The sequence below is a fragment of the Clarias gariepinus genome, chromosome 27 (genome assembly GCF_024256425.1).
Source record: "Clarias gariepinus isolate MV-2021 ecotype Netherlands chromosome 27, CGAR_prim_01v2, whole genome shotgun sequence".
NCBI classification, from domain to species: domain Eukaryota; kingdom Metazoa; phylum Chordata; class Actinopteri; order Siluriformes; family Clariidae; genus Clarias; species Clarias gariepinus.
In genome coordinates this window covers 22,009,582-22,030,609 of record NC_071126.1, presented here as the reverse complement: position 1 = coordinate 22,030,609, position 21,028 = coordinate 22,009,582, and the positions used below count along the sequence as shown (strand labels likewise).

At 41.9% G+C, this 21,028-nt stretch overlaps 1 protein-coding gene across 1 annotated transcript in view; it reads right to left on the bottom strand.

The window, feature by feature from the left end:
• Positions 1–2,024: 2,024 nt before the first annotated feature.
• LOC128514853 (uncharacterized) overlaps positions 2,025–21,028 on the bottom strand; it is a 143,982-nt gene continuing 124,978 nt past the window's right edge. The window contains exon 4 of the mRNA XM_053488748.1: positions 2,025–2,453. Within this exon, the coding sequence (XP_053344723.1) occupies positions 2,335–2,453 (119 nt within the window). The 3' untranslated portion in view covers positions 2,025–2,334. The remainder of the gene's footprint in view (positions 2,454–21,028) is intronic.

Here is a 21,028-nt window from a genome sequence, read left to right as displayed (position 1 = left end):
TCCTGCATGGTGATGTTAGATGGTGGTGGTTGACAATTGGCTAATGCTGCATAGACTTTCAGCCAGAGTTGTTCACTTTCTGCCAGTGGTAGATGGTTGTTCCAGATAGCTGATTCTGTAGCTGTAATAAAGTCTACATTCCTGTTTGGGTGTGATGGCGAAGTTTAGGCCTTTGGCTAAGACCTCTCTCTCTGGCAGGGTAAGTTATGTGTCTGAAAGGTTCTTTACCCACTTTTCCTTTGTGTCCTCTCTTAATGTCCATATTTAATATTCTCACCAGCAGGCTTCACTGTAGTCCATTTCCGAGAGATAAGAAGGTTAAATTTCATGGTTTGTCTCTCCTTCCCTTTTTTAATGTTGGGCCAGTTGTACATTCTGGACAAATAGTATAACTCTGTCCAGTACTGTGCTGGGTAGAATGGTTAATAAGTTTTGGTGAGAGTTGTCTCTTATCTATATACCAATGGTTAGTATCTTATCTAATACCAATGGTTTTTCTAACATCTGGAGGTAACATTGCCACAATTTTGTGATATCAGGAAAGCACTGCTGCAATGACATTGTGCTGGAAAACCTGGAAGCTAACTAAAGCTCCAATTTTAAAACAGTATGACAGTTTTCATCATCACTAAACTGGGAACAAAAAGTAAGATGACAAGTTGAACAAGTTTGATCATGTTTATGAGCATGCAATGAGGCACAGAGAGCTTTCACACACATAGCAAACTGGACCAGGGTTTAGAGGAAACTAACGCCAGACCATTGCCTTCATGTTTCCCCAATTAGAGTCAGGAAATTAATAACTATAATAATATATCAATACTTAAGTATTTTAACACACAGTACTGTGGAAAGTCTTGACCCACCTCTTGTTTCTTCATATCTTCTTTCCAAACACATCGCCAGTGCAGTAAAAACATTGATTTTATGATTTGCTTATTCAAATGCTCACTTGTGCTATCAAACTCAAACTTGCGTTGTGCTTAAACTGTATTTCCACTTTCTTTCCACAGTGTCAAAAAGCAGTGCTCGCTCAGCATACGGTTAATGTCTCACACACACATGCACAGTCTAAAACATAAATAAATACTACTTTTCAGTCAGACCCAGACAGTACTAATTGAGATATAACTTACTGTATTAGTTAATTTAACCTGATGTGTTGATTCTAGCTGAGACTTTGAAAACAGTGTGAAATCTAAAGAGACGTATGCATGAGTTATGCTAAGATTGAATAATAAAACCTTCGACAACAATAAATTCTACACTGTAAACTAAACTATGTATTTAATATGTGACATTAACCTTATGCCCATAAAAATAATAATAATATAAACTAATGCATGTGATGATGAAGTGCTGTAGTTAGCTAAATATAGTCCAAAAAAGTACAGGTGCCTTTTATAAGTTATTTCAATGTATTATTATTTATTATCAAAGTTATATTCATGTTTAATTGTTTATTCACTTTAAAGGTTTCAAAAAACTTTTTTTTTTTAAATACAAGCGAGTTGCAAGTCCTGGCAAGACAGAATTTTTGCAATAAAAAACATTTATGAATTATGATCTCATTTCCCACAAAGAAAAATTGTGATTGACATTTTAGCAAGAAGTGTGCAGCCCTAGCAACGTCCAAAAAGTGCTTTGTAATAACATACCAAATATTGACTTTAAAGCTTGTTAGAATGATATAAACTCTCTGTTATACAGTATATTGTATTTACTTGTGTTTAAAGATGTTGCAGTAAATCACTTTATTTAGTGTCTCACTTTCCTAGCAAAATATACAGAAATGAGAGTTGCTCAGCACTTTTTCTCAAAAACTGTAGGTAGAAATATTATTATTTATATAGATATTTATTGTATTCATTTTACATGGACTCATTTTATCACACTCTGAGACTTCATTATTAATTAGTTGTGTGTGATATGTCTCATACACCTTCCTGGACTCTCAAACATGTACATAATTCGATGTGGAAAAAGATCAAAAATAAAATCCCAGAAATAAAGAGGACTACTGCTTTGAAGACTCACTTTAGATTTTATTTACTGAAATACAATTGCTTAAGAATTTATTTCCCCTAATATACTGTATATTATGGTAATTAGTGGTCCCACACTGCAGTAGGGTTTTTTTATTTTATTATTATTTTTATATTTTTTTACTGGGGCACGCTCTGACATCGTTAGATCTCATGTCCCTTAAATACATGACATTACAGTTTGACACAAATCATTCCAGTATACAGTTGATATAAGCAATAGCTCTATTTCAATTTTAAACATTTCTTATCCATAAATCAGCAATATTTTCAAATTTTATTTAACAGTCTAATTTACATTTAACTTAAAGCCAATCAGTGTTATTGTTAAAATAATAAAGAAAAGAACTCCAACTCTAAAAACGGAAAACCAGAACAGCACATAAATCCGATCAGTATAACTGGAACCTGTAGGGAGAAATATTAAATTGTGTTAAAAAAAGAATGTTAGAAGCTGAAATATATAATGTAGTACTCTACAGAAACATTTAAGTGTGACAAACATGCAAAAGAATAAGAAATCAGGAAGGGGGCAAATAGTTTTTCACACCACTGTATACACTCCTGAACAAAATCTTAAGACCAGGAAAAATATTATATTATAAGAAGAAACAAAAGCAAGAGACAAAAATAGAAAGTAGGCAGTTAATTGAAAACTGCATAATTTAAACTCAAACTCGCTGTTCATCAGCTGATCAAATGTTTAAGACCATAGACTTTAAAAGTTAAAATCTGTACAAAATGATGTCTTTAATGTCCTTGTCCTTCAGACAGTCACACTGTCATGATCTCCTGATGAAAAAAGCAAAAAGACTTTCTGTTTTTGAACGTGGCAGGATTGCTGAGCTGCACAAGCAAGGGCTCTCGCAACACACCACTGATGCACAGGCTGGGCGCAGTAAGACGTTCCTTTAATTTTCTTAAAAGATCCTGAGTTATGGGACAAAAACAATCAAATGGTTGACCCAAAAAAAGTGTCACCTGCACTGAGCAGGAGGATCCAAGGGGCTGTCCGTGATGACCCAGGCCGAACCTCGACCCAAATTAAAGCCCTAACTGATGCTGACTGCAACCAAAAAACCAGAAGACGGCATCTGCAAGAGAAGGGCTTAAAGAACAAAGACATCAAGTCTTTTTTGACACTTTTAGTTCTGTTGTAGGTATTTTTCGGACTAGATTATTAAACTTTTGACCAGCTGATGAACAGCCTGTTTGAGTTAAACGCAGTTTTTTATATATATATATATATATATATATATATATATATATATATATATATATATATATATATATATATATATATATAGTTGTGGCGTAGGCGGGGTTTCGGCTGGCGACCATTATGCCATGCGGTGGGATTGCTGTGTGTTCACTCTGTTGGGGAAAGGTGTTTGGGTTAGTGGCTTTGGCCATGTTGTGTGTGTGTGTGAGGTGTGTGTGACATGTTGAATGTGCTTGTGCTGAATAAAATACTCCCAGCCATTTGCATTGGGCAGCAACCAAGCTCACTCGTATCTCCAGGTTTTTTCAGGCGGAAAAACGCTACATTGGTGTCAGAAATGGGATGGAGAATACAGAGTTAGAGCGCACTATAGAGGACCTACAGAAGATCCAAGTAGGCTGGCGGGTAGCAGAGCAGCTTAGGAGGAGAAAAACCCTTCCTGACGTAAGCAGCGCAAGCAAAGCGGTCGACCAGAGCGCAGCGGCGAGATGAAGATTCCGGCACTGGATCTCGGGGCAGAGCCCTGCGTTGACGCTGTGCAAGCGCCGGAGCAAACTACAGCTCCGTGCGCCGTCAGCCGGCGAAGCAACCTGCAGCTGCGCCTTTCTTCCTACAGCGGCGCCGTCGAACCCTACGCATTCCTCGCCCAAGTAGAGCTAGCCGCTGACTTCGCGGGCTGGTACCCGGCGGAAACAATCGTCCGGGTAGCACTCTCACTGGAGGGCGACGCGCTCTGGGCGCTGGATGACCTCAGGGCCGATGAGCGGAGGGACTGGGCAAAGCTACGAGAGTCGCTCCACTTCCGGTTCGGCGTGGGTGACTGTAAGGAGGCAGCATACGAGGAGCTGGCAGTCCGCGAGCGGTGCGCTTCTGAGCCACTGGGGCGCTCGCCATGGATTTAAGATATCTTGCGCGCCTGGGCTACCCGGAATTCGAGCGCGACAAGCAGGAAGATCTAGCTTGTCTCGCGCTTCTCCGGGGACTCCGACCGCCGCAGCTCCGCAAGCACATCCGGTTAGCGGCACCAGCCTCCCTTTCTGAGGCGCTGCGTGAGGCCGAGCGGCGGGGGGATAGGGCTACCCGTCGCAGCTAGGCATCGAACAAGCCTCCGAGGTTTCGCGACGTCGCCGAGGCCAGGGACCGCAGGACTACCGCTGCATCGTTCTCAGGCCTGAGGACTGAGCCCTGAGGACAGCAGCTGTTAAACTAGTTCCGGGGGGCGCCGAGGGGAAGCCGTCTCCCACAGCCATATTTGTTTCCCCAACTGGTGGATTTAACTTTCGTTCGGGACGTGTAGGAAGTCACGTGGGGGTCTATGTGAACTGTGGCCTGGACGGCGTCTCACTACGGGCGCTCGTAGACACCGGCTCCACGGTTTCACTGTTGCGCTGAGGATTATTGGGACAAAGCGAGCGCGGTTGCACACTGCCTGACCCAGGTTTCAACATTCGCACCGTGTCTGGGAGCTATCTGAAGATACGGGCCTGTCGCACAGTGCGAATACAAGTAGATGAAATTACTCATTCTCATGAATTCTTTGTGGGAGACATTAAGGATGATTGTATCTTGGGGTTGGACGTGTTGGAGAGGTGGGGTGTGGTGCTGAACCTCACTGACGGAACTCTGCGTGGAAACTTCGCGTTAGCCAGGTGTTGGTAGCGCACACCCGGGGGGGGGGCGGAATTTCCGGTGGTCGCGCCATGTAAACATCCCGTAGCAGACTGAGCGAGTATACTGGGCGAGCTTATGCAGCGTAGCAGTGCGGGGTTGAGTCAGACACAGACCAACACTTTGAAGTCCTTTCTACACGAATTTGCGGATATTTTCGCGGTAGATGAGCGCGAGTGCACTCATACCAATTTCGTGCAGCACACGATCGATATGGGAAACGCAGCTCCTGTTCGGCTACATCCGAGACGCCTTCCATTAGCTAAACGAGCTATCGCCGAACAGAAGCTGCGTGAGATGGCCGACTCAGGCGTCATTGAGCCAGCGTCCGGACCATGGTCTTCACCGGTTGTGCTCATGCGTAAAAAGAACGATTCTTGGCGGTTTAGTGTTGATTCCCGGCTGTTAAAAGAGGTAATGCGAAAAGACTCTTATTCGTTGCCGTGAATTGGCTCGGCTTGGTTTAGCTCGTTGGATCTGCGTAGCAGGTACTGGCAAGTAGAGCTCGCCCTGGAAGCACGACCTAAAACTGCGTTTTCGATTGGGCAAGGGCTATGGCAATTTCGGCGCATGCCGTTCGGCCTATGTAACGCTCCAGCTACTTTTGAATGGCTTATGGAGAAAGTGCTGGCCGACATTCCTCGCAGCCATTGTGTGGTCTACTTGGATAATCTATTGGTGCACGGAAAAGAGTTTGAGGGCGCGCCAGCTAATCTAAGGGACGTTTTTCTGGCTATCTGTCAGGTGAATTTGCGGCTTAACCCTTAAAAGTGCCAGCTGTTGCGGCAAGAGACCATTTTTCTTGGTCACGTAATTAATGCTAAAGGGATTGCTACCGATCCAGCCAAAATTGCTATGGTAATGATTTGGCCCAAACCGATAAATGTGTTGCAGCCCCGCACCTTCCTCAGGTTAGCCTCTTACTATCGCCGGGTCGTGAAAGACTTTGACACAATCGCAAGCCTGCTGCATGGGCTCACGAAAAAGAAACCGCCATTTCGCTGGGACAGTGTGCACGTGCGTGCTTTCGCTTAGGTTGTCTCAGGTTTCCCAAGGGCAAAGAGCGTGCTATCGCCTACTTCAGCGGCGCGTTGTCTGGACCTGAGAGGAATTAGTGCGTCGCGCGAGCTGCTAGCAGTCGTTGCGGCTCTTAAACATTTCCGGGCATATTTATACGGGCAATCCTTCTTGCTGCGGACCGATCACGCTTCGCTGGTTTGGCTGCTAAGTTTTAAAGAGCCCGAGGGGCAGTTAGCCTGCTGCCTTGAGCGGTTACAGGACTACAATTTCACCGTTCAACACCGAGGGGGAAAATTACATGCTAACACCGATGCTTTATCCCGCCGGCCGTGCAGCAAAGCACGTTGTCGGTACTGCGAGCGGGTTAAAGAGCACGTGGGTGGTTGCGGCGTCAAAAATTCCCTGCGAAACCCTCAACTCAAAACATTCTCCCTGCGCAGTCCTCCGGACCCCCTAGTCGGTAATCAGCCGTTCGAGCCGGCGTGCAGCTGAGTTACTGCGTCATCTAGACCATTACCTGCAACTGATTTGCCTGTGCCACAGCTGGACCGTGATCAGCTAATTGCCGAGCAGGAAAAGGATCCGGCTCTGCAGCAGGTACTAGGTTAAGTTAAAGCGGGCCTGAGACCGGATTATATCGCGGTCGCTTATCTGGGGCTAGAGGTAAAGCTGTCCACTCGCAGTTTACCCGCCTAATGTTGCGGGAAGGTTTACTCTACCGCCACTGGGAACGGTCGTGCAGCGCTGGCGAATGATTTCAGCTGCTGGTACCGTGGACTTTGGGGGCATGTGTGCTGGGGATGGTTCATGGGCATGCAGGTTCGGGCCACTTTAAAGTAACTAAAACTCTGCAGCGTTTGCGCACTCGCTTCTACTGGTCGGGCTGTCATACTGATAGCGAACTCTTTGTTAACAGATGTGACTTCTGCATAGCAAAGAAGGGCCCAACCCAGCGCTTGCGAGCATCGCTGCAGGACTTTCGGGTGGGAGCACCTATGGAGCGTATGGGCGTGGACATTCTTGGCCCGTTTCCCATTTCCGATCGTGGGAACCGTTATGTTCTGTTGGCCATGGATTATTTCACAAAATGGCCGGAGGCTTTTGCTGTGCCTAACCAGAGTGCTTCCACTACGACTTGAGTGCTGGTGGATGTGGTGTTCAGCCGATTCGGCGCCCGGGAGCAGTTACACAGGGATCAGGGGCGCAACTTCGAGGCGGATGTGTTTGCGGCGGTGTGCAAGTGCCTCGGGGTGAAAAAGACCCACACCACACCCCTTCATCTGCAAAGTGACGGCCTCGTGGAACGGTTCAATTGGACGCTCACCACACAACTCGCCATGCTTACCAGCGATCGGCAGAAGGATTGGGACGAACATTTGCCTCTCGTGCTCTGGGCATATCGCACAGCAGTGCAGGAGTCCTCACAGCTGATGCCAGCTGCTTTAATGTTCGGCCGCGAGCTGTGCACTCCCGTGGACCTTGTGTTCGGACCACCTCCCCAATTGGATTTACCTACGAAGCCCAGGTTGGATTATTTTTGTTCTTTAAAGGACAAACTGTTCCGTGTTCACGAGTTGGTGTTAAGCAGCGCCATGTTTATGACACCCACAGCCAGGGGGCGAGATTTTGCTGTTGGAGAGCAGGTTTGGGTGTATTCGCCCAGAAGGAAAAGGGGGCTCTCGCCTAAGCTTATGTCTCACTGGGTGGGCCTCTGTACGGTAATTGCTCCATCAAGACCGTCATGCGCTGATCCATTCTGTTGAGACGGCCATGTTGTGTGTGTGTGGATCAGCTGCACACCAGTGAAATATCGAACTCTGTGGAGGCCGGACCGCCTCAAGGCAATGGTTGCGCTTCTCCCTCCCCCGCAAAAGGACTCCAGCGGTTACAGCGCCGACCATCGTCACGCCTTAGAGACTGAGTTCGTCATGGTGACCAGGGACAGTCACAGCTCGGGTGGGGGCAGTGTGGCATAGGTGGAGTTTCGGCTGGCAACCATCATGCCTTGCGGGAGGGGTTGCTGTGTGTTTACCCTGTTGGGGAAAGGTGTTTGGGTTAGTGGCTTCGGCCATGTTGTGTGTGAGGTGTGTGCGACATGTTTGCTATGGATGTATTGGTGGTTCTTTAACCACCAAGAGTGAATGTTGCTAATGCTGTTGGACTGTGCTAAATAAAATACTCCCAGCCATTTTCATTGGGCAGCAACCAAGCTCACTCATATCTCCAGGTTCTTTCAGGCGAAAAAACGCTACAATATATATATATATATATATATATATATATATATATATTGGGAGGGGGGGTTAATGTAAAGTGAGATGAGAGGAATTAGACCCCTCCCTTCTTCCCGTCTTACACAGTAACTCTTCCTCCTCTCACATTTGAGTTTCACACACACACACACACAAATTAATGACTGTTTTATTCGAAAAAATAATAAGGAACATTGCTAATGACACACGAGCGAGACACTAATGGATTTACTGCTGTAAAGTAAAAAAACAAACCAAAAAAAAATGAACCTGCACTTTACTGTAGCTTTGAAAAGAATCTCGACAGAGCAGCGTTTCTGAGTAGAGCAGAGAGAAAGGGTGTGTGTGTGTGTGTGTGTGTGTGTAAAAGCGAGAGAAGGAGGGGAGGAGGAGTTGTGCGTGAAGGCTAGAGGAGTTGTGTGTGTGTGTGTGTGTGTGTGAAGGGCCTTGGGTCCAATGACAAAGCGCAGACTGACATACAGAGAGAGAAAATGGATCTTTAACCTCTCTAATGAGACTTTCTTTTGCTTTACACGCACGCTGTACACACACGCATACAGACACAAAATAAAATATGTTTTACACACACACATGTGGTTACAGTGTTATAGTAAACAGTACATACGTGCACGGATGTTGATGATACCAATACAGATGTGGCCATTAAGACTGCGCGTGTTTTCCCGCGGGATGCCTCAATTTAGCGCGCAGCGCGCCGCGACTTGCCGTAAGCAACATTCGGGATTTTAAATAAATGTGTTGTGCTTCACTGAATATCCGCCAGATGGCGCATGGAAGGACTTTATTTAAACGCCGGACCAAGTACTGTACAACGAAGAATTGTGTATAATTACTTAGTCTAAAACAATATTGTTCCCAATGCTGAAGCAAACATGAATTTTATTTTGCATTACAACAGATCTTTCATGATAAATGTGTGTATATGTGCTTCATATTTTTTTCATAATGATGAAATGAGATGCCCAAATTCGTGCTTTAAAATTCTTAATAAGTTTCTTATATATTTTTTGTAATGTTTTAACAGGGACAAAACAGTAAAAGACATGGCAATGTCTCGGTTTACATGGTGTTGAAATTAATTAGGCACGAATAGTGAAGAAGAGCTCTCCTTGCTAAAGATCACGGGCTTCCAATCCGCGCTATAAAATACTTGGGGTTTGTTGGTTTACAGTGGATTTTACTACGCGGCATGCAAACGGGGCAATTGGAACGCGCCCCAGGGACTTCAAAGAAGAGCAAGCGCGAGCGGACGGAGGCAGGAGCTGCTGTCCGCGGATGGCCGTCGTACTCGTATTTTATAGCGCAGGGTGCAAACCCTGGATCATTGGCATGGATGAGCTATGTCCAGCTCTGTACCAGCATGTCATGTGGGCATTATAAGACTAAAAAGTGGCAGCTGGCACGTCTAAAAATAGACGCAGGTTAATTTTTTTATAGTCTAAATTAAAATCCTCCTCTTTAGTGCCTCCTATTCCTATTAATCCTATTGTTCTTTTAGTGTCACTGCGTGTGCTTACAATGCCAGACAACATTCAAATGCAAATTATTCACTCTCCCCAAGTGTGAATCAGCTGTTCTCACCTATACATATTAACGTATACGTTCTCACCTAAAGTGTTTAGGTGAAATTCCACCTATACAAGTGTGACAAATATGCAAAGAAAAAAAATAGGAAGGGGCAAATACTTTTTCATGGCACTTCACATGTAGTCAGATTGTTCCACTGGGCTGAAACTGAGGCAGGTGGAGTTATAGCACTTTTCAAATCACACTTACTATACACTGATATGAATAACTTTGAATGATGAATTCTTCGTTAATATGATCTCGGGCTTGCTCCACATTATAAAAGCAAAGCGCGGAGATGGAGATCAGGGAAGTACGTGATGTGGTGGAAAATAGGCAGTGGCGGTTCTACACTGAATTGCTCCGCGGGCGAGACTCCCCCCCCTGAGCAAATTAATAATAATTTCCATGAATGAAAAGGAGGAAGAAGAAAAGGTTACGCGAAAATAAGAAAAAGTTTTAGAGGTAAATGCTGTGAAATGCTTCAAATGAACAGATTCTGCCTATAACAGGTCAGGGACAGTGAGGCTGGATCCAGCAGCGCACCACATCCCACATCATAATACATGCTGATGATGACCAACACGTCTCCCCTGATCTACCAGAGCCAAGTAAAAAGAATGGCAATCAAACAAAATAAAATTAGTAGCAGCACTAACTTGTGCTAGTTATTATGATGGTGGTCAATATTAATTGAAATAATGTTTCTCAGCAATGTTTCTGAGCTACTGCTGCTACTGATTTTATTTCAGCTTACCTGTTTAGTTTTATTGCCATTCCTTTTAAAATATTGTCTTTATAGATTTATATGTTGTTTGTCTTGATGTTCTTTTTTTTTTTCGTTTCTTTGGCCCAATATATGTTCAGTGATACTTCAAATAACATGTATAAATAGCATTGATTTCTGTATTGTGTTATATTTTTATACTAGTAACTGGTGTTAAAAATGTATCTCTACATTAATGAGCCAATGTATTATGGTGTGGGCTGCTGTGGGCCAGGAAGTCCAGGGACACTTTTTGGTCCCAGTCCGCCCCTGTAATAACGAATGGAGAAAGCGCAGTCGAAGCCCGGGGATTCTGCGTTCCGCGAGGGCCAGTCGTGAATAGCTGACACTTAGTGACAGCCAATGAAATTGAAGCATTTTTGTTGCTTTCCACGTGGTGTGGCGTTGCTTAAATAATATCCGTATAATATCCGTATATCCTATAAAATCGTCCAGACCCTGGTTCGAATCCCGCTCTGGGTGAAAATGTAATAAATGTGAATCCTTTGTTTTACACTTTTTGCTTATGATAATCATTAAATTACAGCAACTGTGAGGTGAGTGCTAATGTGTTTCATAGCTTAAGAAAAAAAAATTCTCAATTGCAAACATGAATTTAGTACTGAAGCATAACTTGACAATGTAATGGCTATATCATGGTATTTTAGCGAATAGCACCGGAATTTTGAGCACTGGCTGGGAATCGAACCTGGTTCCCCCGCATGGCGGGCGAATCACCTACCACTGAGCCACCAGTACCTGTCTGCGTTTAAAGCGCATAAATATAGGCTAACGTCATACATCTTTGTAGTCCTTTTGCACACGCGCGGGTGCGTTACAATAATAATAATAATAATAAATTTGGAGAACTACTACTACTAATAATAATAATTCTGAATGAAAATGAAGAATAAATACATATCAGTTTGAGCTTGACACGTTTATGAGCTCTGTCGCTTGCCGTCAATGGGCGCCTAAGAGACATAACATTTTTCGGCTTCAGTAGACACACAATACTTTATACTGAAACACGACTGCCCCCTACAGGTATTAAAGGGCATTTTCACAGCTTGCCACGCGCACAAAATGAAATATATATATAGTGGAACCTCGGATTGCGAGTGTTTGACTTGAAAAATTAGCATTGTCTTGGTTTACGAGTACCGAGTATCATGTATCACGAGCGTCACGTGATCACAACTAAGCCAACGTTTTTTCTCTCTCTTGCACTGCGGAATTGTGGGTAATTGTCCCTCCTGCTGCGTCTTAGTGCTCGTCTCTTACTGGTATAATCAACATCCGTGCACGCATGTACTGTTTAGTATAACACTGTGTTTTATTTTATTTTGTGTTTATAAGCTTGTGTGTACAGCGTGCGTGTATTGTTTATCATAACACGTGTGTGCACGCGTATAAAGCCAGAAACAAGTCTCATTAGAGGGCAAAGATCCATTTTTTCTCTGTATCAGCCTGTCGTGTGTGTGTGCGCGCGTAATTTGACACCGAGCACATTTACTCACACCAACACACACACACACACACACACACACACTCTCTCTCTCTTGCCTTACACAGAAAGTCTGCTCTGTCGCGATTCTTTTCAAAGGTAAAGTGCAGGTTAATTAGTTTTTTTGTTTATTTTTTACTTTACAGCAGTAATTCCGTTGCAAGTGTGACTAGCGATGTTCTTTGCAAATTTTTCCGATAAAACAGTCTCTCTGTTAATGTGTGTATGTGCATGCAGATTACACACACACACGAACACATACACAGCGCCAGCATGCATAAATGGAAACACTTTGTCGGGATTTATTTTTACTTTTTTAAAGGTAAAATGCAGGTTACTTTGTTTTATTCGTACTTTATATTTTGTGTTAATTATTTTTATGTATTTCTTTTTTTTGGGCTGTAGAACGAATAATTTGAGTTTTTATTATTTTTTATGGGGATAATCTGGTTAACGAGTGTTTTGGAATACAAGCCCACTTCCAGACCGAATTTTGCTCGTGATCAAAGGTTACACTATATATATATATATATATATATATATATATATATATATATATAAGAAGGAACGACAGGTGAAATAGAAAGTTTGATATTTTACTTTGAAATCGAGTTAAAGTTAAAAGTCCACCAAAATGGAATTACTTAAGTGAAGTAGAGATACTTAAACATTACTTAAGTACAGTAACAGATTTACATTTACTTTTTTACTGTCAATCACTGCAATTTTTAGAACAGAAATGTAAATGAATTTTGTTAATTAATGATTTTAAATTTGTAAAGGTAAAGAGATGAAACCCTGTCCTACACCTGGAACACATGACATCACACCTCCTGCTACAGGTGATGGAAATAGCAAGAGTTAAAAAAAAGAAGTAAATTTTCTTTAAGTGTTATAGCTTTTGATGTTACAAACATATTTTCCATACAGGTTACAGCTCTACTGATCAGATGCGTGTGCTGTTCTGGCTCTCTGTTTCTAGAGTTGGAGTTCTTGTCTTCATTATTTTTCCAACGATGCTGATTGTTTACAAATTAAAATACAAATTTTCATAAACTGGAAGAAATACTGATATTTTGATAGATTTAACTAAAGCTAATCACTATGAGAGGGTTAAAATGTTTTTTTATATATGATTTGATATACAAGGTGACCCAAAAAAACTGGAACTTTTTTACAATCCAATAAAACTAGAAGTGCTAAAAGAAATAAATTTTATTGCCCGTTCCACTGATCCATGATTACTTAAATGGCGGAGTGTTTACTTGCTAAATGTCACTAACCCGCAGTGCTACCACCTGCTAATGGCTACCAATACGGATTTCAAAAATTCCCGTTATTCTGTGTCATCTTGTATAATCTGGTGTTTACAATAGACTTAAAAATACAATGCCATCAGTGTGTACCTGCAGAATACCTGTGATTTATTTATCTTTTCCCTTTTCAGACAGTGATGTACTTAAATATGTATAGAAGAGCAGTTCATTCAGCAAATTGCAAAAAAACATTTCTAAAAAACATTAATTCCTCAATAATATTTTATTGTTGTTGTTTTAATGTTATTACTGATTGGTGTTTCTTACTGTAACTTTGGGCTGCTTTTACTAGTAGTTCTGTAATCACTCTATTTTGACATGTATTACTCCCTGATACTATATGAAGAAGAAATCTTGAGAGTCTTGAGAAAGAATCTTGAGAAACTTCTGAATATCAGCATCCAGTCAGTCATTTCTGAATTCATTAGAGTTTTAATTTAAAACTGTTGTGTTGCAGTTATCATCTGTTAAGTAATTTGAGTTAAGGCTGTTTGTATCATTTGTAGTTCTGAGGTTTTCCAACATCACAGACATGTTTATGGTTTCCATGTGGTTCCATCAAATTTCGTGTGTCCTCATGAGGCCATCCTTACCAACTGTAAGAGACGTTTAGATGATGAGAACTTCAACCAGAAGTAAGGCATCAGGGTGGTTCAATTAGGTCAAGAAAACCAAAACCTTAGGAGTAGCATGTGGAGTGATCCAGACCCCCTCTGTGCTCTGGACCTGTCTGACTCGTCCTGGTGTCCCTCTTCTGATTAAAGATCTCGTCACATGGACGCCCTGGGTGGTCTGTCTGGGATGCGTGTGGTGACTGTGACAGTCCTGTCTTCGGCTGATGCAGACAGCTGTTCTCCAAGGACTCGTGACTTTAGCAGAGCCGGACAGTAATGGAGTACATTTACTTGAGTACAGTACTTAAGTACAATTTTGAGGGATCTTTACTCGAGTATCATTTTTGGGGAGTACTCATGACTTTACTTAAGTACACTTGAGAGGTAAATATTGTACTCTTTACTCCGCTACATTTCCATCCATAAGCGTGAGTACCTGTTAATCCTTATAAAAAAAGGAAAAAAGAAAAATCTCAGAAACCTTCAATTTGTTGTTTCCCTCTCAAACATTTGATTGGATTGAAGTACACACACACACACACACACAAACACACACAAACACACACACACACACACAAAAGTTGTCAAACATAGATTGTGTAGAATAGTGTTATTCAGCTGAAAGTATTTTCTCCTGCCTGTATGTCAATGTGAGAGGAAGGGGCTTAATATTGTCACTTAACTGAGCAGAATTTTATTTTTCCTTATTTGTATGCTGACGTAAACACAGCTGATTAGCTGATTTTCTTTAATCACTTAATCACGGTCAGGTTCAGAGGTGTGTCAGGACATTGCTATATTGCCTTTGCTGGTTTAGGTTTATTGATTTGATTGATGAAAAAACAGTGAAACTCACATGTACACAATTGTTAGCTGAATTTTCTTTTCTGATATTACAGATTAATGTATGCTGAGCATTTGCTTTGATATTCTAGAGTATGCGGTGTGTTTAACACAGGTTCAAATGTGGGTGCAAAAAATCCATTAAAACTTTAGCAGAGGTTTGTCAGAGCATTGCCATTGTTGTGCTATTGCCTTGTGGGCAAGTGAGAAATGTTTAAAAAAAGCAACATGGGTTTACCTGAAATCATTTTTATTAGTAGTAGTAAGGCTTTATTAACCCTGAACAAATCATAATATAAGTTCTCTCTCTTTCTCTCTCTCACACACACAGACAGCACATGAAATCGCATAATTTTTTTTTAATAAATATAGTTGCAAGCAGCGATGATGGGCCCAAGCACCGTGTGCCATCGCCGCCCGAGCACAAAACACTTCACACGTCGCACACTATATAGGGATGTCAGTTTAGACCCTAAATATTTGTCATGACAACTGTGTGTGTGTGTATGTGTGTGTGTGTGTGTGTGTGTGTGTGTGTGTGTGTGTGTGTGTGTAAAATAGAAGAAATTTTATGTTAAGACTTCCAAAAAGCTGGTGTGTGTGTGTACATGTGTGAGAGTGAGAGATGTTTGTGTGTGTGGGTGTTAACATTTGTGATACATGAGTGTGTGCGTCTGTGTCAAAGAGAGAGATGTGAGAGTGTATGTGTGTGATATGAGTGTGTCTGTGCATGTATGTGTGTATGAGTGTGTGTGAGAGAGAGATGTGTGTTTGAGTGTCAACATTTGTGATGTGTATGTGTGTAGGGTGTAGAGTAGACTCAAGATGCATCCCTTTAATCTGGCATACGCGTAACTCATCCCATAACCTCATACTCCAGTACACCTATCCTGAATAGCAACTACGCTAATTCTCTCCATCTGTTCTGTACTTTTCTACCCATCCCGAGGCATCTGGAGATTGTACCAGCTTCAGTAGACAAAGGCCAACCCTGTGAGGATCCTGAGGCATCCAGTGAAGGACCAGCTCCAGCTGAATTCTGCCTTATTAGGGTTGGAGCTACACATCCTGCTCCTGTGCTCCCAGTGATCCAGACCCCATCTGCCCTCTGCACCTACTGACTCCCTGTGCTGAACTGGACTTCATGTTAATTTAATATTGAACTTTTACCTGCATAACACACATGATGTTATATAATTTCTATCTGTTATCACCCAAATGAGGATGGGTTCCATGTTGAGTCTGGTTCCTCTCAAGTTTTCTTCCTATTACCATCTCAGGGAGTTTTTCCTTGCCACTGTCGCTGTCACCCTTGGCTTGCTCATCAGAGACATTTCATTCATCATTCATTCATTTAATTATTTTTTAAACACATCTTTTTTTTATTTCTTTCATTTTTGTAAAGCTGCTTTGAGACAATGACAATTGATAAAAGCGCTATATAAATAAAATTGAATTAAATTGAATAGGCCACACATCATGTCTGACCCGTTTAAGATCAAAAATCCCTTCAAAATTTTACATCCTGGACATGCAGTGTGAAAGTTGTTTGGCTCAATGAGATCTAAATGTGTACTGAGTTTCATGTGCCTATGTAAAAGTGTATATGAGCTATGCAGAAAAAACTCGTGTGGGGTCCCCTGGGGGCCACCAGACTCTCAGGCATCCTAATGGCAGCAGATTCCAACCTGTCTGTCAATTTTCAAGAGTTTTCGTGCATGTTAAGACCCACAAAAAGTCCCACAAAATGGTGGGAAAAAAATCCTTAGGAAAACGAGAGAGTCCTGCACCTTATAGTGCTTGGACCCTAAATAATATACTGTAATAATCACATTTGTTTATTCTTTAAATGATAAATGAATGTACTGTATACCGTAAACACGTTATTCGATAAACTAAATACATTCACTTGTCTTGTGTCTGTAACATTCTGTATAAATGTATACCTACATGAGAAAAGCAGGATATAGTCATTCTAATAGACCTGAAAAGACGTTTTTCCGTACAAGGTTACAGGACATGTTGGCCGAGATGTTATTTCACATTCTACTAAAGACGTTTATCCTACAGGAATAAAGGAGGTTGTCATGTCTGTGGGTGAAGGAAGCGAACGCAGATGCAGGATTAAATAATTATAGGTTTTTATTCCTTCTTTCTTTTTCGAGTATACACAACTTAAAACACCAAAAGAAAAAGAAAACAAAAATTACGGAAAACTGTGGGTCTGCAGGCGGGTAGGGTTCGACAACATTAAGCACGAACAGCTCTGAAGGGGCTGAAAACCCCGCGTACTGAGTCTCACTTAGCCTTGACCTCGACCGTGAAGACCGTTCCGTTAAACCCCCGCGCTGTACCCGTCCCTGCAGACACCGCTCAATCCTACGAAAACACATATGATCAGACTACAATGGTGCACGGCAGTGAACAGACTCAAACAGACTCAGCTCGACTAAAAAAGGCAGAAGCTAACAGAGCATCTTTGCTGGCTAAAGCAGCAATCTTAGGAGATCGGCAGGCGCTAGAACTGAAGGAAGCACAATTAAACGCTGAGGAAGAGCAAATGATAGCACAATTAAAGGCTGAGGAAGAGCAATTGAAAGCACAACTAAAGGCTAAACAAGCGCAATTAAAGGCACAAAAGGCAAGGCTGGAAATGGAAACGGTGCTTGCAATGGCCGATGCTGAAATAAAATCGTACCAGGACTGTAAAAAAAAAAACAACATCCTGCGAGATGGAGTGTAGTCATCGAAACGAGTGGTGCATGTGCCCCCGAACCGAAATAAAATGAACACCACAACCACAGTAAGGCAATGGAATACCTCGAACTGCCATCAAACCTCCGAGCAACCCACTTAAGCATGCCCGTAAGTGCCAAGCCCATAATGTTAAGCACCTTAATGGAACGGCCTACCCAAGGTAACAGACACTCACTTTACGAAACTGATACAGTAGAGTCTCAGGGTAGGATGCCACTTCAGGCAGATATTACAGAAATGTTTGCGAAGAGTCTAAGGCAATCTTCCTCCGCGCAACGTTTCTTTGTTCGGGACCTTGTGAAAAGCTGCAAGCTCATGCCAGAACATCGCGGTTATGCAGAAGCCATGAGACTGTTACATGATAAGTTTGGAAGTAGACAAATAATCGCTACAATGCTGATGCAAAAGGCACTCAACTGGCCGGAAATTAAGTCAGAGGACCACTTTCTCCCTGTTCCTGGTAAACTGTTACAATACTATGTCAAGCATCGATTACATGGATGAGCTAGATAATGCTCATAATAAATAAACGATAATGTCCAACCCACTTTTCGGCGACCTGAACGTTTCAACTAGTGATAAAAAAACACTGCAACAAACCTCCTCCAGCAAAAAATGGAAGGAAAAAGAGGTAGCAGCTTTGCAACCGGCGTAAAACAGGTTGGTAAAAATCATAAAGACTTGATTACAGTAAACAGTAGTGGTGCATCAGTTATCAGTGCCTTCATTAAACCTTGTGCATTCTGTGTGAAAGATCATACCCTAGATAAATGCTACCAGTTTAACAATAAGACATATAAGGACAAATTGGACTTTTTTGAAAAAGAATGGATTCTGCTTTGGATGTTTAGTAAAAGGACACTTAAGCAAAGACTGCACAAAGAAAATCACATTGCAGCACAAGACACAGCTCAAGTGATCATAAAAGCTGACGAAGCTGAACCAGTTAAAACACTGCCTGTTACAGTGAGTCATGAAACAAGTGCGTGCACTGGGGCTGGTGATGATTGTATTCTCTCTATTGTACCTATTAAAATAAAGTCCAAGAAAGGTAATAAGACAGTAGAAGTGTACGCCTTTATGGACCCAGGTAGTTCTGCTACCTTTTGCACAGAGTCATTGGCAAGGCGATTAAACGTACAAGGTAAAAACTGACATCATGTTAGCCCTTAGGAGTCTGAGGGTGTTTTGGAGCTCTGAAGAGATTTTGACGTGTCCTGACATTTGTGTATTTTTCAGTTACTTATAAACATATAAATGTCTAAAGTCTGATATCATTGTATTCAGCACAAACTGGGCAACAATAATATATGAGCAGCATGTATGTACAAGTTTGTATATTAGAGAAAAATAAATTATATGCGTGATTTTTGAAAACATAAAAACTCACTGAAATAAGACCACAAAACACATTCATGACATTTGTGCACAAGACTTTTGTGACCTGGATCTTATAATGTAGAGGTTTTACTTTAAAATGATGTGACAATCACCTCCCTTACTCATTTACAGAAAACACTACATTCATTTAAATTTTCTAAGACACTTTTTGTTTAGAAAGGCCGTATGCGGGGAGGCGTGAATGATCATAAATAATGCTGTAATTCACACCAGAGAAGACAAAGACCTGCATAATGAGCTGTATAATTACCCCTTTCAGTCAGGTGTGTGGAAAGTGTTACACAGAGGAAAGTGTTACAAGAAAATAATTAAAAGACAGAAACATATTTCTTTGTTTGTGGTTTATTTAGAATAACTTAAGATTCACTTGCAAAAATTCCAGAAACAGGTTAAAATAAATAGAAAGTGCAAAAAGTGCAAACAACATTCATGGTAAAATGGTGCAAACCAAAAACAGTGTAGAATATAAACTGTGCAAAAACATACATGCAGGATTAAACTCCAACAGGAACAATGCAAAATAAAAACTGAAAACCCAGACATTTAAAGGCAAATTGTGCAAACAGGAACAGTGCAAGATAAAATGGGTGTATGATTTTATAGTCACACATTCCTGTGCCACTCTTGAAAGCAGTTCCTGGTTCAACTGAAGACACAGGGAACATTTTATGCCTGGCATTTCCAAGGTGTTTTTTGCCACTTGCCACACACTGCTTTGCAATGAGCACATAACCTGCGACCAGCAGTGGCAACATCTCTGGTATCCAAGGTCGATTCAGCTCCTGGAACTGGTACATGGTCACTACTTGTCCATTTTGGTGCTACTTCCTGAAAGACATCACAAAGCTCTTTGATGAGTTGTTCCAACTCTTTATGGAACAGGTTACCATATAGTTCTTTATGCACAATGAAAGCATTGGTGGCAGCAATGTCCAAAAAGTGTAGAAAAATCTCTCTGTATCACTTTATTGTTTTGTGCTGTGCAGTGTAGTACTGTAACAGCTGATCAGAGAGATCAACGCCACACATGTGCTGGTTGTATGCAGTCACAGGTGCAGGACATGGAAATGTCTTTGTAGTCCATGTACCTTGTAATTTCACCCTCCTTTTCACTGTGTCTTCTGTATAAGCAGAATGGATGGTAGAACAAACAGATACTTCTCGTGTGTCCATTCACTTCACAAATACAAGAGGTCCATCCCGAATTCACCTGACGGATACTCTGGCAGAGTTTTTTGGGAGTGAATTATATGCATTCTGAGGGCAGTCCTTCCTGAGAATGTGATATTCAGCAGATGGCAATTGTGGTCCAGGTTCCCGTTCAGGCAGGAATCACAGAGCCCGTGAAACTGTGTCATCATCAGTCTGCGTTTTCCATGACGTTGCCTGCATCTTGGTTGCCTTTGCTTTTTTTGGGGACAGGTGGCTGATCATTTTCACTATTTAAAACAAAACAAACAAACAAAAAACCCATAAGCATGCTGATAACACAAAATAAACAAACGTACATTATCATCATATAGATATATACACATATATGTGCACTTACTCAGTATGATTCTCAATTGCGCTCAAAACTGAACGGCGCTTGCGTGTCCTGATGTGAGGTGCTGGTGAAGGCAAGGGTGATGCAGACACATTCCTAAAAACAAATAAATAAATAAAAAAGTTAGCCTATACTGTTCAGAGTAAATGGATGTGCAATTAATAGGTATGGACGCTTAATAGGTATGAAGTGTATACATTTTGTGCCCCTTTGTGTCTGTTGATGGACAATAGACTAGACAAATATCTGTTGATGGCCCATAGACCATGTAGTGCATCTCAAACATCCACTGGACAAAATGCTCCCGTCGTCGGAGTCACACAGTTCTCCTGAGGTAAATGTAAACTTCTCCTCACTGCCCAAATCATCTGAAGAGCTTCCTCGGCTGTGTAGCACGTGCCATCTTCCAGCCGGGCATAAAAATCACTGAATCCGAGTGTTTTTAAGACTGTCTGTGTGTGTTTTCGTGCCGTTGCCTGGGGGG